Source organism: Hylobates moloch, unplaced genomic scaffold, assembly GCF_009828535.3.
Source record: "Hylobates moloch isolate HMO894 unplaced genomic scaffold, HMol_V3 SCAFFOLD_18, whole genome shotgun sequence".
Classification (NCBI taxonomy): domain Eukaryota; kingdom Metazoa; phylum Chordata; class Mammalia; order Primates; family Hylobatidae; genus Hylobates; species Hylobates moloch.
This window is the reverse complement of record NW_026652293.1, coordinates 39684925-39700134: the sequence shown is the minus strand read 5'-3', so window position 1 is coordinate 39700134 and position 15210 is coordinate 39684925. Positions and strand designations below refer to the sequence as shown.

Sequence of the window (15210 nt, the reverse complement as noted above, 5' to 3'; positions counted from 1 at the left end):
TTTAGAAGTGGGAAGCACAAAGGGACCTAAATGAAAGTAAGCTTTCAATACTGAAAGAGGTAACGTGTTGACATCAGTAGACGGTGATAAGTTATGTATTTATATTGCAATGTCTAGAGAGATCACTAAAAAAAATTATGTAGGGCAATATGCTCAAAAGCATTATAGAGGAAAATTAATTTTTTAAAAGTTCAAGTAATGCCCAGAAGGCAAAAAGGAAAAATAGAAGAATGAAAAACAGAAGGAGGAAATAGTAAAGAAGTAATAACATGGCAAACTTAAGACTCAATATATCAATAATTAATTTAAGTGCAAGTGGCCTAAATACGCTAATTAAAAGACAGATATTAGCAGAATAGGGGAAAAATGATCCAACAATATAACTGCCTATAAGAAACTCACTTTGAACGTAACTATATTAGTTTCCTATCGCTGTTATAACAAATTACCATAAACTTAGTGGCTTAAAACAACACATGTTTATTATCTTACAGCTCTGGCAACAGTAGACTGGATAAACATTTTTGACACATTCATGCAGTGGAATACTATACCATAATAATGAGTGAAAGAAGCCAAACACATGAAGTTCAAAAACAGGCAAAACTAATCTATGGTGATAGACTCATAGAAGAGTGATATCCATGAGGGGTGGATGCTAACTAGGAAGGAACACTATAGAATTTTCTGGAGTGCTAGAAATGTTATCTTGAACTAGATGGTGGTTAAATGGGTGTGTACACAGGCAGAAATTTATCAAGCTTTACACTAAGATTTGGGCATTTTATACATACCTCAATTTTTTTTTATTTGTTTTGAGATGGAGTTTTGCTCTTGTTGCCCAGGCTAGAGTGCAATGGTGCAATCTCAACTCACTGCAAACTCCGCCTCCTGGGTTCAAGTGATTATCCTGCCTCACCCTCCCAGGTATCTGGGATTACAGGTATGCGCCACCACAGCTGCCTACATTTTTAGCAGGGACGGAGTTTCACCATGTTAGTCAGGCTGGTCTAGACCTCCTGACGTCAGGTGATCCACCTGCCTCAGCCTCCCAAAGTGCTGGGATTACAGGCATGAGCCACTGCACCCAGAATATTCTTTTTAAAATGAAGCCACTAGGCTTTTGTAAGATTGTCTTTCCTTTTTGATGAAAAACTCCAGTGGGGAAATTATTAAAACATGAGACAGATATATGGCCAGTTGAGGGCATAAAAGGGAAGTGATATAGTATAGTGATTAGGAGGATGGGCTTAGGAGTCACAAACCTGGTTTTAAGCATCATTTGCTGGCTGTGTAATCATAGTCAAGATATTTGATCTCTCTAACCTTCAGTTTAATTATGTATATAATATGGATATATAAATGGCTGTACTGACCTTGTAGGAGCATTGGAAGTACATGAGATAAAAAATACTAAAATCTTAAAAACAGTTATTAAATACCTACTACGTGCCACACACCGTGGAATATATTACTTAACCCTATGACAAATGCATGAGAAAGATACTAACATGTCCATTTTAAGAATGAAGAAACTAAGGTCCAAAGAGTTTGGTCATAAGAAGTGACAGGTGTGTCTGATCCTAAAGTCCATGAATTTAAGCATTACCCTTTACGGCATACTTGGATGAATAGGTGGGTGGATATTAAAAAATTGAATCAGAAACTAGCCTGAGTCCCGCAGAGGGGCACAATATTTAACTAAAGCTTCCGTTAACATATTAAAGGCTAGCCAACGATATCTATAGCATAAAAGACCTTTATCACTGGAAGGGCAACTAATCGTCCTGTCTCATGAGGTGATTATAGGGATTAAGTGAGATAATCAGGTCAGGAGAGTACATAGCAAGTAATAGGCAATTTAGTAGCTTCCTTAATTATTTCTAATAATCTACTCCCTGATCTTTTCTCAGGAACCACCTCTAGAAACCACCCATTCAAAGAGAGAATTTTAGTGTTTATAAAATATTTAAGCAGAGCCCTGACTGAGGAAGCAAGTCATGTAACAACGTGGGAAAGAGTACTCCAGGCAAAGGAAGGAGTAAGTAAAAAGTCTTGAGGTAGACTGGGCGCGGTGGCTCACGCCTGTAATCCTAGCACTTTGGGAGGCCGAGGCAAGTGGATCACTGGAGGTCAGGAGTTCCAGACCAGCTTGGCCAATATGGTGAAACCCCAATCTCTACTAAAAATACAAAAATTAGTCAGGCGTGGTGGCATGTGCCTGTAATCCCAGCTACTTGGGAGGCTGAGATAGGAGAATTACTTGAACCCAGGAGGTGGAGGTTGCAGTGAGCCAAGATCACATGCCACTGCACTCCAGCCTGGGCAACAGAGCAAGGCTCTGTCTCAAAAAAACAAAACAAAACAAAAAAACCTTCAGGTACAAATTGGGCTGGGTGCAGAGGCTCATGCCTGTAATCCCAGCACTTTGGGAGGCGGAGGCAGGAGGAATGCTTGAGGCCGAGAGTGCAAGACCAACCTGGACAACATAGTGAAGCCCTGTCTCTATGAAAAAAAAAAACAAAAAGGAATCAATATGGCATATTTGAAGCATGACAGAAGCCACTGGAGAACAGGCAGAACAGTGGCATTTTCTCATTTATTTTTATCTCTTTGGGTGCTGTGTGGAGAATATAGTGTAGGAGGACAAGAGCAGAAGAGGTGCATAGTAGGTCAATAAATAGTTGAGAATTAATAAACAATAAATTTGCTTCTTCTGAATACCTTTTAAAAGGTTCAAAACACTTTTTTTTTTTTTGGTGAGATGGAGTCTGGCTCTGTCGCCCAGGCTGGAGTGCAGTGGTGCAATCTCGGCTCACTGCAAGCTCCGCCTCCCGGGTTCATGCCATTCTCCTGCCTCAGCCTCCCGAGTAGCTGGGACTACAGGTGCCCGCCACCATGCCCGGCTAATTTTTGGTATTTTTAGTAGAGACGGGGTTTCACCGTTTTAGCCAGGATGGTTTCGATCTCCTGACCTCATGATCCGCCCACCTAGGCCTCCCAAAGTGCTGGGATTACAGCCGTGAGCCACCGGGCCCAGCCTTCAAAACACTTATTAAAAACAACTTTTGTTATGTCTTGAACCATTTCACTCCAATAGTTTGCCTCAGTGACAAATCACACAGAGAAGTCACGCCATTCTCCTTAATGTTTCTCATATTGCAATAATAGGTGAATTTCATAATCTATTCAGAATTAGTCGAATTTTGAGGTTTTCCTAAAAATCAAAGATAGGATCTTGAGCCTTCATAATCATACCCTCTTAAACACAAAATTAGCTCCCATGATAAAAAGTTCCAAACACCACACTTTCTAGAGTATTCTGGTAAAACAACACTTTTCTTTGGCATATGCAGCCCAAATAGCTCTATCCTTAATCATTTTTCAAGTTTTAATCTGCACATGCTTGGCATATTCTGATAACACTGACAGGTTAAAAGCAACACTCTGTTGTATGCATAGTGATTGCTTGCAATTAACCGTAATTTAGGCTGAAAGTAGGCTGATCAGCTGCCTCACAGCAACATTTTAAAACTTATTAAATATCTCCAGCGAACTTTAGATGAAAAAGCAACAAAAACAAAATCTGTAACATTTCGGCTTTTTCTTAGAGTCTTAAAGGAGTGAAGGTGCCAATAAGACTAATTCTTGATTTAAAAAAAAAAGACATTTTTGGCCCATATTACATCCAGTAACTGCAGATACGGATAAAGATAATAAGAAAAACAGGTAAACAATGTTCAAACGAAGTGTCTTACCCTCCTTTTGTAAAAGAGACTTTTGAGCCCACTGGCATTTTATTTAAGAAATAACCATGTGTGCAGAACCTCTTGCAAGTTCCAGACAGACCTCACCAGTACTTGATGCCATTATCCCATTATTTTAAAATGTGTTCAATACACAATTAGTATCTGCCATTTAATCTTTCAACATTACCTGACACGTGTCACTACCTCTATTTATATGAAGACAGAGGGATTAAGAATGGTTACGTGCTCAGACAAAATAAGGGACAAGAATCAAAGACCTTTGAGTGCAAAGAATGCACTCAGAAAAGTCTATACTTTTCTTATCATGCCATGCTGCTTGGATGCCAGACCTCTAATACGGCATCCTACCTTTTTCTTTTAAATGTATCTATCAGGTGGGGTGCGGTGGCTCATGCCTGTAATCCCAACACTTTGAGAGGCCAAGGCGGGAGGATTGCTTCAGGCCAGCAGTTCAAGACCAGCCTGGCCAACATGGTGAAATCCCGTCTCTACTAAAGATACAAAAATTAGCAGGGCATGGTGGCACACGCCTATAATCCCAGCTACTCAGGAGGCTGAGGCAGGAAAATCGTTTGAACCCGGGAAGTGGAGGTTGCAGTGAGCCAAAATTGTGCCGTTGCACTCCAGCCTGGGCAACGAGTGAAACTCCATCTAAAAATAATAATAAAATAACCCCCAACAAATATTTCTTTTATACTCTTAGCAGTTCCATGAACAAATGCTGGCCATAGACATAACAGAATCTTTGAAGTAAGGAATATTTCTGGGTAAATAGGTACTTCTGGAAATTATACTAATCCTTTAGGCAAAAGTAGTATCATTTGTACATCACTGCTACAAGGCACTAAACATCTCTATAGGATTGAAAGAATCCTTTCCATTCTGCCTTAAAAGGCTTAGCAGTAATAAGGAATGACTGAGCTCATCTCACAGTTTTGGTCACTCATATAAAAGCAAGGTTAACATATAAAACATCTGATAGAGAGGGCTTAACATATAATTCATATCCATACACACTACTAACAAATTGTCATAATAGTGCTCAGTGAAAGAAAAAGCTGACAAATAGAATTTAAATGCATTCACATGAGTTTATTAAAAAATCTGTTAAAGAATTACATATTAGGCAACAGAATTAGGCAAACTAGAAATGTTCTTGTCATGCAAATTTAGGAAACTAAAGTGAAAATAAAGTATAAAGGCTTATAATGTATTGTGAAGGGACTTTGTTTCTATACTTCATCAACAACCCTTTAAGAGTATAGCTTATTTGAATAAATACTTCTTAGCATCACCTGCTTTGAAACAGACTTACTGCCTGGCCAAGTGAATGACTATAGCTATTATGCAAAGATCAAGATTACTTTCCAAAATTTGACTGCAGGTATTTTTTTTTTTTTTTTTTTTTTTTTTGAGACAGAGTCTCGCTCTGTCACCCAGGCTCGAGTGCAGTGGCACAATCTCGGCTCACTGCAACCTCCACCTCCAGGATTCAAGTGATTCTTCTGCTTCAGCCTCCCGAGTAGGTATTTCTTATATAGTTGAACTAACCTGACTGTGGAAACATGACTTACAATCTAGGTTTAGATTATACTGAAGTAAACTACAAAGCACTGTCTGCAACCTAAAGGAACTCAGGGACACTGGAAAATGGGTATCTACCAACTAGTTTAACAGTGACCAAAAATATCATGGTGAAAAAGTAAGTTCCAAGAGAATATAAGCTTCTAAAGGGCAGGGATTTTGTTCACTCCTGCATCCCCCCATATAGATCAGGCCTCCCACTCAGTAGACAATCAAACTTGTTCAAACATCTCTTTGAACAAATTGAAGAGATGTTCCTGGTGTACACTGGGGGTCAACCCAAACTCATTTCATATATTAATATTTAATAATCTCCCACCAACTTGAGAAGCTACTACTGAATGATTTGCATGTTATGAAGCTAATTATACTACACTGTCCACTTTTGAGGAAAATGTCTGACAAAAAATTATGGTTTTTACTCTTGAGGAGCACCGACACTAGTAATTTTGAAATTGGTATGCCTGTTACTGAAGAAAAAGTGGGATAGTATTCTGGGGACATAACATTTCATGTATTTCCATCTTCTTAAAACCCCTCTAAACATGGCAAGAAAAATCAGTGCTAACATACAGGTGCTGCTTTTTTCAGACACTGGTGCGTCACTTAAGGCACCTGTGCCGGCATCTGTCTGGTGGTGCTCACAGATGGAAGACATTAATCATCTGTTTGGTGCTCCCACCTTGTCCATCCAGCTTCAAATATAACTGCAGTGAGCTAGATGAGTCAGCATCTGGTCTTCCAAAAGCTAATGTAGCACTCCCAAAGCAAAAAAAGTTCACACTTCAGAGGCCTGAATCAATGCCAGAAGTGTACATGTTGCCTCAAGGTTTCACAGACTCCCTAATGATCTTTAGCTCCTAGATACCAAGGCAAAGACAGATCTGAAAGCTGCAGAAAAACAGGTGGGTTGTCATACACAAGACTGAAGCCCCAGGCAATATAAATGGTATTTGTTCACACCACGGATTAACTGCTTTGAAGGATCAAAATGGGTAAGACAGCTACATTCAACATTTAAGAAGATTTTCTCAATAACAAAGCACTAAAAATGTGAATAAGTTATACTTTTATTTTTCAGAAACAAAATGACAAGTGGCAACTTGCCTTTGTAAAAGATTAAAGAGTATCAGAGTAATAAGCTATCTCTCATAGAGACAGAAGCCCGAGAAACACTATTATACAGCTTTCAAAGACAGTCCTATTAAATAAATCTCACAATAATATACTTTAAATCAAATAAACAAAAACCACAAAAAATTATACAGAACTCATAAAATGGTATATGAATGAAAAAGAGAAATCTTTAAACCCATACACTAGAAGTTCTCTATTAAAATCAAGGAGGCTCAGATCCTAAAACAAAAAAAAAAGAAATACGTTAAAACACAATATTTTTTAAGAGTCCAATGAGGTTATTGCAGACGTATATTTTAACATTTCATTTGCTCAATATATTTTTTTTCTCACTCTTGGAGCACTTCTGTATAATGCAGAGAGATTACATGAATGATAATGCAGACACTGGCCTTTTCAATGGGCCCTTCAGGTTTTAAGTTTCAAATCTGAATCTGGAATCCCACCTAAATGTTTACATAATAGGCTACAAAGAATGAGATTCCTCTTAAAATTACATTTGCTTAATTTTTATAAACTATGGTTTAGAAACAATCTACTTTTGAAGGAGACACAATTTACAGTATGAATAATAAAAGTTACATAAAACTACACAATCCTTCTCACAAAATAGGAGAAACAATTTCCAAAACAAAAATGCCTAATACAAAATGATACAGCTGACTGGAGCTGGAGTAGGATGGGAGGAAGAGAACACAACCATGTCACAGAATGTATGGAAGGCCTAGATTCCAGTTTCAGTTTTGCACTAATTAGTCGTGTGTCTTAGTCTCAACTTCCTTAGCTCTCGATTTTTTTCCTGGTAAGAAGAGGTAGATGGATATCTAAGATTTATTCTAATTTTAAGGCTCAATGACTTATAGTTTATAAGATTTGGAAAACCTTTTGGACAATCAGTTGAATAAATTCCTTACATCTTCAGGGTGTGTCACTGTTCAATCCCATGACAATAACTATAAGGCATATCCATAATTTTACTGTTAGAAAAGAAAAAAATCCACCTAAAGGGCAAAAGTATACTTCATATCCTGTTTCTGTCCTACAAGACAGGAAACAAATGTCTATTCTCTTGCTGGCCTCTAGAAGCAGTCTTTTGAGATAGAGTTGACTGAAAACCCTAGAACAAGGATAATGGTTAAGAGTTAATGAGTAGGGGCCGGGCGCGGTGGCTCACGCTTGTAATCCCAGCACTTTGGGAGGCCGAGGCGGGCGGATCACGGGGTCAGGAGATCGAGACCACGGTGAAACCCCGTCTCTACTAAAAATACAAGAGTTAATGAGTGCAGCAAAACAACATGGCACATGGATACATATGTAACAAACCTGCACATTGTGCACATGTACCCTAAAACCTAAAGTATAATAATAAAAAAAAAAGACATCTACCCTGTCTTTCTCTCTGCCTGTCTGTGTCTATGAAAGCTGCTAGACAGCTGCTAGACAGTTCAAAGTGAACCATTACATAAAAGCTACCCTTCACCCTACATGATATATAGGATGTCTCTATTACAGAGAATAATTATACCAGGAAATGGTTTTCCTGATATTCTACCAAAATCCTGAGTAAAAGTTTGCATTACTGGAAGATTATTAGAATAGACTAATGTATGGTCATTGAAATTAAAAAAACCTTGTAGTAGCAGAGTCCTAGAAAACCAGACAGTTGAACCAGGAAAAAGGATGGTATCTCTGACTTCAGCAGGTTTATCACTTATTTAAAGCTGAGGCCAGCCAGGCACAGTGGCTCACGCCAGTAATTCCAGCACTCTGGCAGGCCGAGGCGGGTGGATCACCTGACGAGTTCAAGACTAGCCTGACTAAAATGGCAAAACCCCATCTCTACTAAAAATACAAGTTACCCGGGCATAGTGGTGTGTGCCTGTAGTCCCAGCTACTGGGGAGGCTGAGGCATAAGAATCACTTGAACCTAGGAGGCAGACGTTGCAGTGAGCCGAGATTGAGCCACTGCACTCCAGCCTGGGCAACAGAGCAAGACTCTGTCTCAAAAAAAAAAAAAAAGAAAAAGAAAAAGATAAAGCTGCAGCCAATTAATAATTCTCATGGGCAGAGCCAAACTTTAGGTTAGAAGAAGCACTTACAGGGAATTCAGGCTTTGGACTCTTTCAGTATCTATCTTCAGTTTCAGGGAAGGAGAAGCAAAGAAGGAAGTTAAAGATTACACTGACTCTTAGAGGGATGGGCAGCGAAAGATCTGCTATATTGAGCTATTTATGGCACATACTTTCATCATAACCATCAAATAATAAATGCCTTTTTGCTTTGATGTTACTTTTTTCTTGTGAACTTTGTCCTTTAACCATATGCACTGCAAAGGGTCTGAAGTGGGAACCGTAGGAGCCATGAGCGTGGAGTAAAATGCTTTTCAAAGGATTGGAGATGTTTCAGGCATAGGGGTACCTGAGAGGTTTATATGGTCTCTTAAAATTTTCTATGGTCCTAAAATTCTCATAATTTCATATGAATAATATACTACAAGATATTATATATATATATCACTTACTGTTTCTTTTTAAAAAATATTTATGGATATAATTGCGTTTTTCTAAATGTTTCATTAGTAATACTCAGTCTTGTAAGTCTGGTTCCATAGTAATCTATAATGTAACTACTTCCATCTGAAGGTCCAACAATCTAGAAGAGACAAAATTTCAAAATTATTCATTTTACAAGACATTTCACAACACTTTGTTTACTTTTCTCAGTTGTTAATAAAATATTTCAGAAACAACAAAAATCCAGCTCTAACCTAAGCAAAAACAGGTAATTCAGTGGCTCATGTAGCTGAAAAGAATGCTGGGATAGCTCAAAGGATCAAAAGAAAAGCTAAAGGAACCAAGGACTGAATTCTGTGCTCCCTGAGGCCCTTGGCTTCCCTGCCTCCTTGCTTAGCTCTGCTTGTCTTCATTCTGCAGAGTGGCACTCTAACTAATTGCCAACAGCTCGAGAGTCACATATTCCCAGCTCAGCAGCTCCTAATACAAAGAAAGTAAAATTTTCTTCCCCAATGTTTATATACCAATTCCAGGGAAAGACTTTTATCGATCTGCTTGGTTTTAATGCCTATTGTGGACCAACTACTATATCCATGGGAATAGATTTAATATGATTGGCCAGGTCAGGCTGCCTGTAGGAGATGAGGTAGTATCATTGACAGTCCTGCCAGAACCACCTGGAATGGAAAAGGAAAAGGTAGAAAAAAACAACTCACGTTCACTACAATCATCTTGTCCACTTAATCACATATGTGACAATCTAGTTAACATAATCTCTATAAATTATCCTCTAAGGTAGCAGTCTTCAAACTGTAGCATTAAAGGTGGACAAAGATTTACCAAGGTGTATGTGGGCCCAGAGGGGAAATCAATCTTGAGATCTTAATTCCCTAAATACTCTTTGTAAAACAAATTTGCCTGATACCATGCTACAGCGGAAGCATCCTGCCAGTTTCCCTTCCCACTTCTCCTCACTGTGGTCATTTCTCCCACTTGTTAATAGTAAAGTATACCTACTATCCAGGATACCCCAAGTCTTATGGTGGCATATTTCCCTGAGGTGTGAAAGTCTCTGAAGTGCCAAACAAAGGGATAACTCAAAATATTGGATTTAGGGAACTATCCTTTACTCAAAGGTCCAAAAATACATTCTACCATATCTGTTCCAAAGATGCATTTCCAATAACATTTTACATCTTTTTGTTTAAAAATAACTTGCAGCATGTTTACGCTGTTTTGATCAACTGTGTATCATTATAACGACAACTCAATCCAAAAAAAATCACAGAAAATTTTAAAATATTTTAATGACTAAGATGATTCGTAGGAAGTTTTCTCTCTTTCTTGTTTTTTTTTTTTTTTTTTTTGATACAGGGTCTCACTCCGTCACCCAGGCTGGAGTGCAGTGGCATGATCTTGGCTCACTGCAATCTCCCCCTCCTGGGCTCTAGCGATGCCCTCACTTCAGCCTCCCAAGTAGCTGGGACCACAGGTGTGTGCCATCACGCCCAGCTAATTTTGTTTTTGTATTTTTTTGTAGAGACAGGGTTTCACTATGTTGAACAGGCTGGTCTCAAACTCGTAGTACTAGGATGATGGTTAAGAACATCAATTGATCTACCTGCTTCGGCCTCCCAAAGTGCTGGGACTACAGGCGTGAGCCAATATGCCCAGCCTAGTAGGAAGTTTTTAAACATAAAAATATATTATATTAGGATAAAATTCTGTAGAAGAGGAATAAAAATAAAAATTCAAGGAAGAAAAGAAGCAATGTAAAAATTATAATGGTTAGTGAAGAGTTCATGCACATCTTTTTTAAGTAGGTGATATTTAAAATCCTATGATATTTATATTCTGTTGGATACATTTCAAAATTGATGTAACACTTTCATTTAAATATGTAAATATTTGCAAACTGGAAGTTATATCCTTTGCAACTATTTAAACTTATGATAGAAGACTTAAATGTCAATTTAAAAATATGTGGAGAGTATGGACTGTGTTTTTGAAATTGAAGGACATTGCTATAAAGCATTCCTCATTTTAAAAATAAATTTGATCTTAAAACTATTCAACAAATATTTAATTCCTATGATATTCCAGGTTCTATGCTAGACATTATACACTAACAATGAATAAAATACCATCTCTGCCAACAGGGAACTTATTCTAGTGAACTACACATGTTAATATTCAAGTAGTACTTAGAAAGCACATAATATGCCACACACCATGTCAGGTGCTGTTATGCACATTGACTTACTTGTTAAAGATTAAATTGATTTGGCTTGACACATTTATGAATTTACATAAAAATTAACTGTAATCCCCACACTTTGGGAGGCCAAGGCAGGAAGACTGCTTGAAGTTTGAGACCAGCGTGGGCAAAAAAGCAAGAACTTTGCCTCTACAAAAAAAATGAAAACAAAATATCAGCCAGGTGCCATGGCGTGTGCTTGTAGTCTCAGCTACTCCAGAGGCTGAGGTAGGAGGATTGCTTGAGCCCAGGAGTTCAAGGTTGCAGTGAGCTATGATCACACCACTGTGCTCCAGCCTGGGTGACAGAATGCAACCCCATTTAAATAACCAAATTAAGTCGGTGTGGTAAAGCACTAAACTGAAAGGAAAACTTGGAAGAGAAAGCTGTCTCTTTCTATAACTAGCTGTAGGATCAAATAATTTATTCCTTCCTGGATCTCAATTTTTCTTATTGATTATAATGAAGAATAGAATATGCTGATCTGTACAGTATTTTTTTTTCTTTTTTTTTTTTTTTTTGAGGCAGAGTCTTGCTCTGTCTCCCAGGCTGGAGTGCAGTGGCACAATCTTGGCTCACTGCAAGCTCCGCGCCCCCAGGTTCAAACCATTCCCCTGCCTCAGCCTCCCGAGTAGCTGGGAATATGGGCACCCGCCACCACGCCTGGCTGATTTTTTGTATTTTTAGTAGAGATGGCGTTTCACCATGTTAGCCAGGGTGGTCTCGATCCCCTGACCTCGTGATCCCCCCGCCTCGGCCTCCCAAAGTGCTGGCATTACAGGCGTAAGCCACCGCGCCCAGCCCTGTACAGTATTTTTAAAGTTTTAATGTCTTCTATGACTATAAGATTTAGATACAAACACCTCAGCTTAAGCCACTACAAAGTATCATCAGCACACTTTTCTATGAACTATCTGGTCACAGAAGAAACTGTTCTATTTACTTTAAAAAAAAAAGATCAGCTATAAAGATTTCAGCTATTTAGATCCATATTCCTTTGCCAAATTAAAAAAAATAAAATAAAACCTAAGACAGGGTGTGGGTGGCTCATGCCTGTAATCCCAGCACTTTGGGAGGCCAAGGCGGGAGGATTGCTTGAGGCCAGGAGTTCGAGACCAGTCTGGACAACACGGCAAAACCCAGTATCCACACACAAAAAAATACAAGAATTAGTCAGGCACGGTGGTGCACACCTGTAATCCCAGCTACTACTACGGAGGCTGAGACATGAGAACTGCTTGAACCAAGGAGGCAGAGGTTGCAGTGAGCTAAGATCATACCACTCCACTCCAACCTGGGCAACAGAATGAGGCTCTATCTCAAAGAAAAAACAAATAAATAATAAAACCTGTTTTAAGCACCCACACACACATATATAATAAATGTGACAATTCTAAAATCTTTCATTATGAGTATATGATTGTATTATAAATTATAAAATTACAAATCTCTTAAAATATCCCATACTGGATGGGAGGCTGAGGCAGGAAGATTGTTTGAACCCAGGAATTCAAGGCTGCAATGAGCTATGATTACGCCACTGCACTCCAGCCTGGGCAACAGAGCAAGACCCTGCCTCTAAAAAAAGAAAGTAAAATATCCCAATACTGGGAATATTTTTACTCAGTAAATATGTCCATGTCCATTTGTCCATAGGCAACAGAGTATGAAACCTAAAATTATGAGTTTATTTCTCTGCTAAGAAATATCCTGAAACTGGCTGGGCACAGTGTCTCATGTCTGTAATCCCAGCACTTAGGGAGGCCGAGGCAGGATAGCTTGAGCCCAGGAGTTTGAGACCAGCCTAGGGAACAAAGTGAGATCCTGTCTCTATTTGCAAAAACAAAAATTTAGAACAGGCAAATTCAAAAAGACAAAAAGTATATTAGAGGTTACCAGAAGGTAGGAAGAGAAGGGGAAGGAAGCTATTACTTAAGGGGCACAGTATTTTTGGAGTGATGAAAAAATTTTAGAAATATAGTGGTGACAGTTGTAAAATATTCTGAACACAATTAATGCCACTGAACTGTACACTTACAGATTAAAGTGGTAATTTTTATGTTATATATATTTTACTGTACAAAAAGCTATTATCTTATTTGCACTTAATGTTGTAGTATTAATATTTGCAATTTATAAACTTTTGATCTTGTTAGTGTAAAATGTAATTTGTTTGTATATACTTAGGTGGTATTCTACTAAGAATAAAGGAAAAAAAATGTGGTTACCAGTAAGGACTTTATCACCTCAACTTTAACAATTGATATGACCCCTCATTTAACAGCATTGTCAGTGAAGTCATGCTTCTTAGGTAGCTCAAATATTTTATAAACTTCAAATGTAATGAATGAATTAAGAAGTGAAAGAAAAAAATAAGACCATTTTATATCAATCTATGCTTTATCTAAAAGACTTCTGAGTTCCTCTATACAAAGAATGCCAACAGTAACATCAGCAAGATCAGATCATCTCCTGCAAACCTACCAACCTGGTGATAAAAGTAAAAGGATTCAGCTGTCTGCAAGTAAAGGCTAATGCAACCTGTATCCATCCCAACTCCCCCAAATAACTAATACTTTCTTAAAAGTCAGACTACATTTTTGTATCCGTATTTCACTTCTGTGTGTGATTAATTTTAAAATGATGCCATTAAAACCATCTGATTAGTCACATTTTAATTAAGCATCAAAATTCCTACAGTGCCAGAATTTACACATTCAGAACACCTGACTTCATTTGACTTAAAGAATTCTTAGTATTAATCATAAATGACCAATATAAACACTATTCTTTAAGAAATGATTAAGAGTCACCATTTATATCCTGAGGAAAACACAGCATTGGGATTCGTCTCAGAACCAGTTTAAGATATTCTTTGTTTTGAAAATCCTCTTAAAGGCACTAAAAAAAAATCTACCCACAGGGTAAGTGAACCAAGTGAAATCTACCTAATTAAGGTCACATGACAGAGTAAAAGTTACTCAAATTATCAGTCACTTCGGTTTTCCAATTTATTTTCCCAATATATCACGCCAGGGTTAAATAATGATACAGGGAGCTATTTGAAAGATTTGATATCTATAAAACGTCCTCTGTGGCCAGGCACGGTGGCTCACGCCTGTAATCTCAGCACTTTGGGAGGCTGAGGCGGGCGGGTAACGAGGTCAAGAGATCAAGACCATCCTGGCCAACATGGTGAAATCCCGTCTTTACTAAAAATACAAAAATCAGCTGAGCGCGGTGGCACATGCCTGTAGTCCCAGCTACTCAGGAGGCTGAGGCAGGAGAATCGCTTGAACCCACGAGGTGGAGGTCACAGTGAGCCAAGATCATGCCACTGCACTCCAGCCTGGGCAACGGAGTGAGACTCTGTCCCCCCACTGCCACCCCCGCAAAAAGAAACACTCCTCTGTGGCTAGGTGCAGTGGCTCACGCCTGTAATACCAGCACTGTGGGAGGTCGAGCCAGGCAGATCACCTGAGGTCAGGAGTTTGAGACCAGCCTGGCCAACATGGTGAAACCCTGTCTCTACTAAAATTAGCTGGGCACGGTGGTGCATGCCTGTAATCCCAGCTACTCAGGAGGCTGAGGCAGGAGAATCGCTTGAACCTGGGAGGTGGAGGTTGCAGTGAGAAGAGATCGTGCCACTGCACTCCAGCCTGGGCAACAGAGTGAGACTCTAACTCAAAAATAAAAAATAAAAAAAAGTCTTTTGTTTGTATATATTGTTGTCCTACATCTAGCAAACTATCAAGTATATACCACCTTTTCCAGCATTGATAGTAGATTTATGGCAATTATGCTTTTAGTCCTTCTTTTGATCAAAAAGGCATAGGCTATGTCTTTGACCAAACAAACTGGGTCACACAGACGTGATTCCATAGCCTTGGCCGCATTTTGGTCTAAACTGAAAAGCTTAGGCTTTTAAAAATGTTTGTAAAATGCAAAG

At 38.7% G+C, this 15210-nt stretch overlaps 1 protein-coding gene across 1 annotated transcript in view; it reads right to left on the bottom strand.

Moving 5' to 3' along the window:
- Positions 1 to 6408: 6408 nt before the first annotated feature.
- Positions 6409 to 15210, bottom strand: part of TM2D1 (TM2 domain containing 1) — a 44188-nt gene continuing 35386 nt past the window's right edge. Inside the window, exons 6-7 of the mRNA XM_032136763.2 lie at positions 9013 to 9143; positions 6409 to 6710 (exon numbers count right to left, since the gene is read on the bottom strand). Coding sequence (XP_031992654.2) covers positions 9033 to 9143 — 111 coding nt within the window. The 3' untranslated portion in view covers positions 6409 to 6710; positions 9013 to 9032. The remainder of the gene's footprint in view (positions 6711 to 9012; positions 9144 to 15210) is intronic.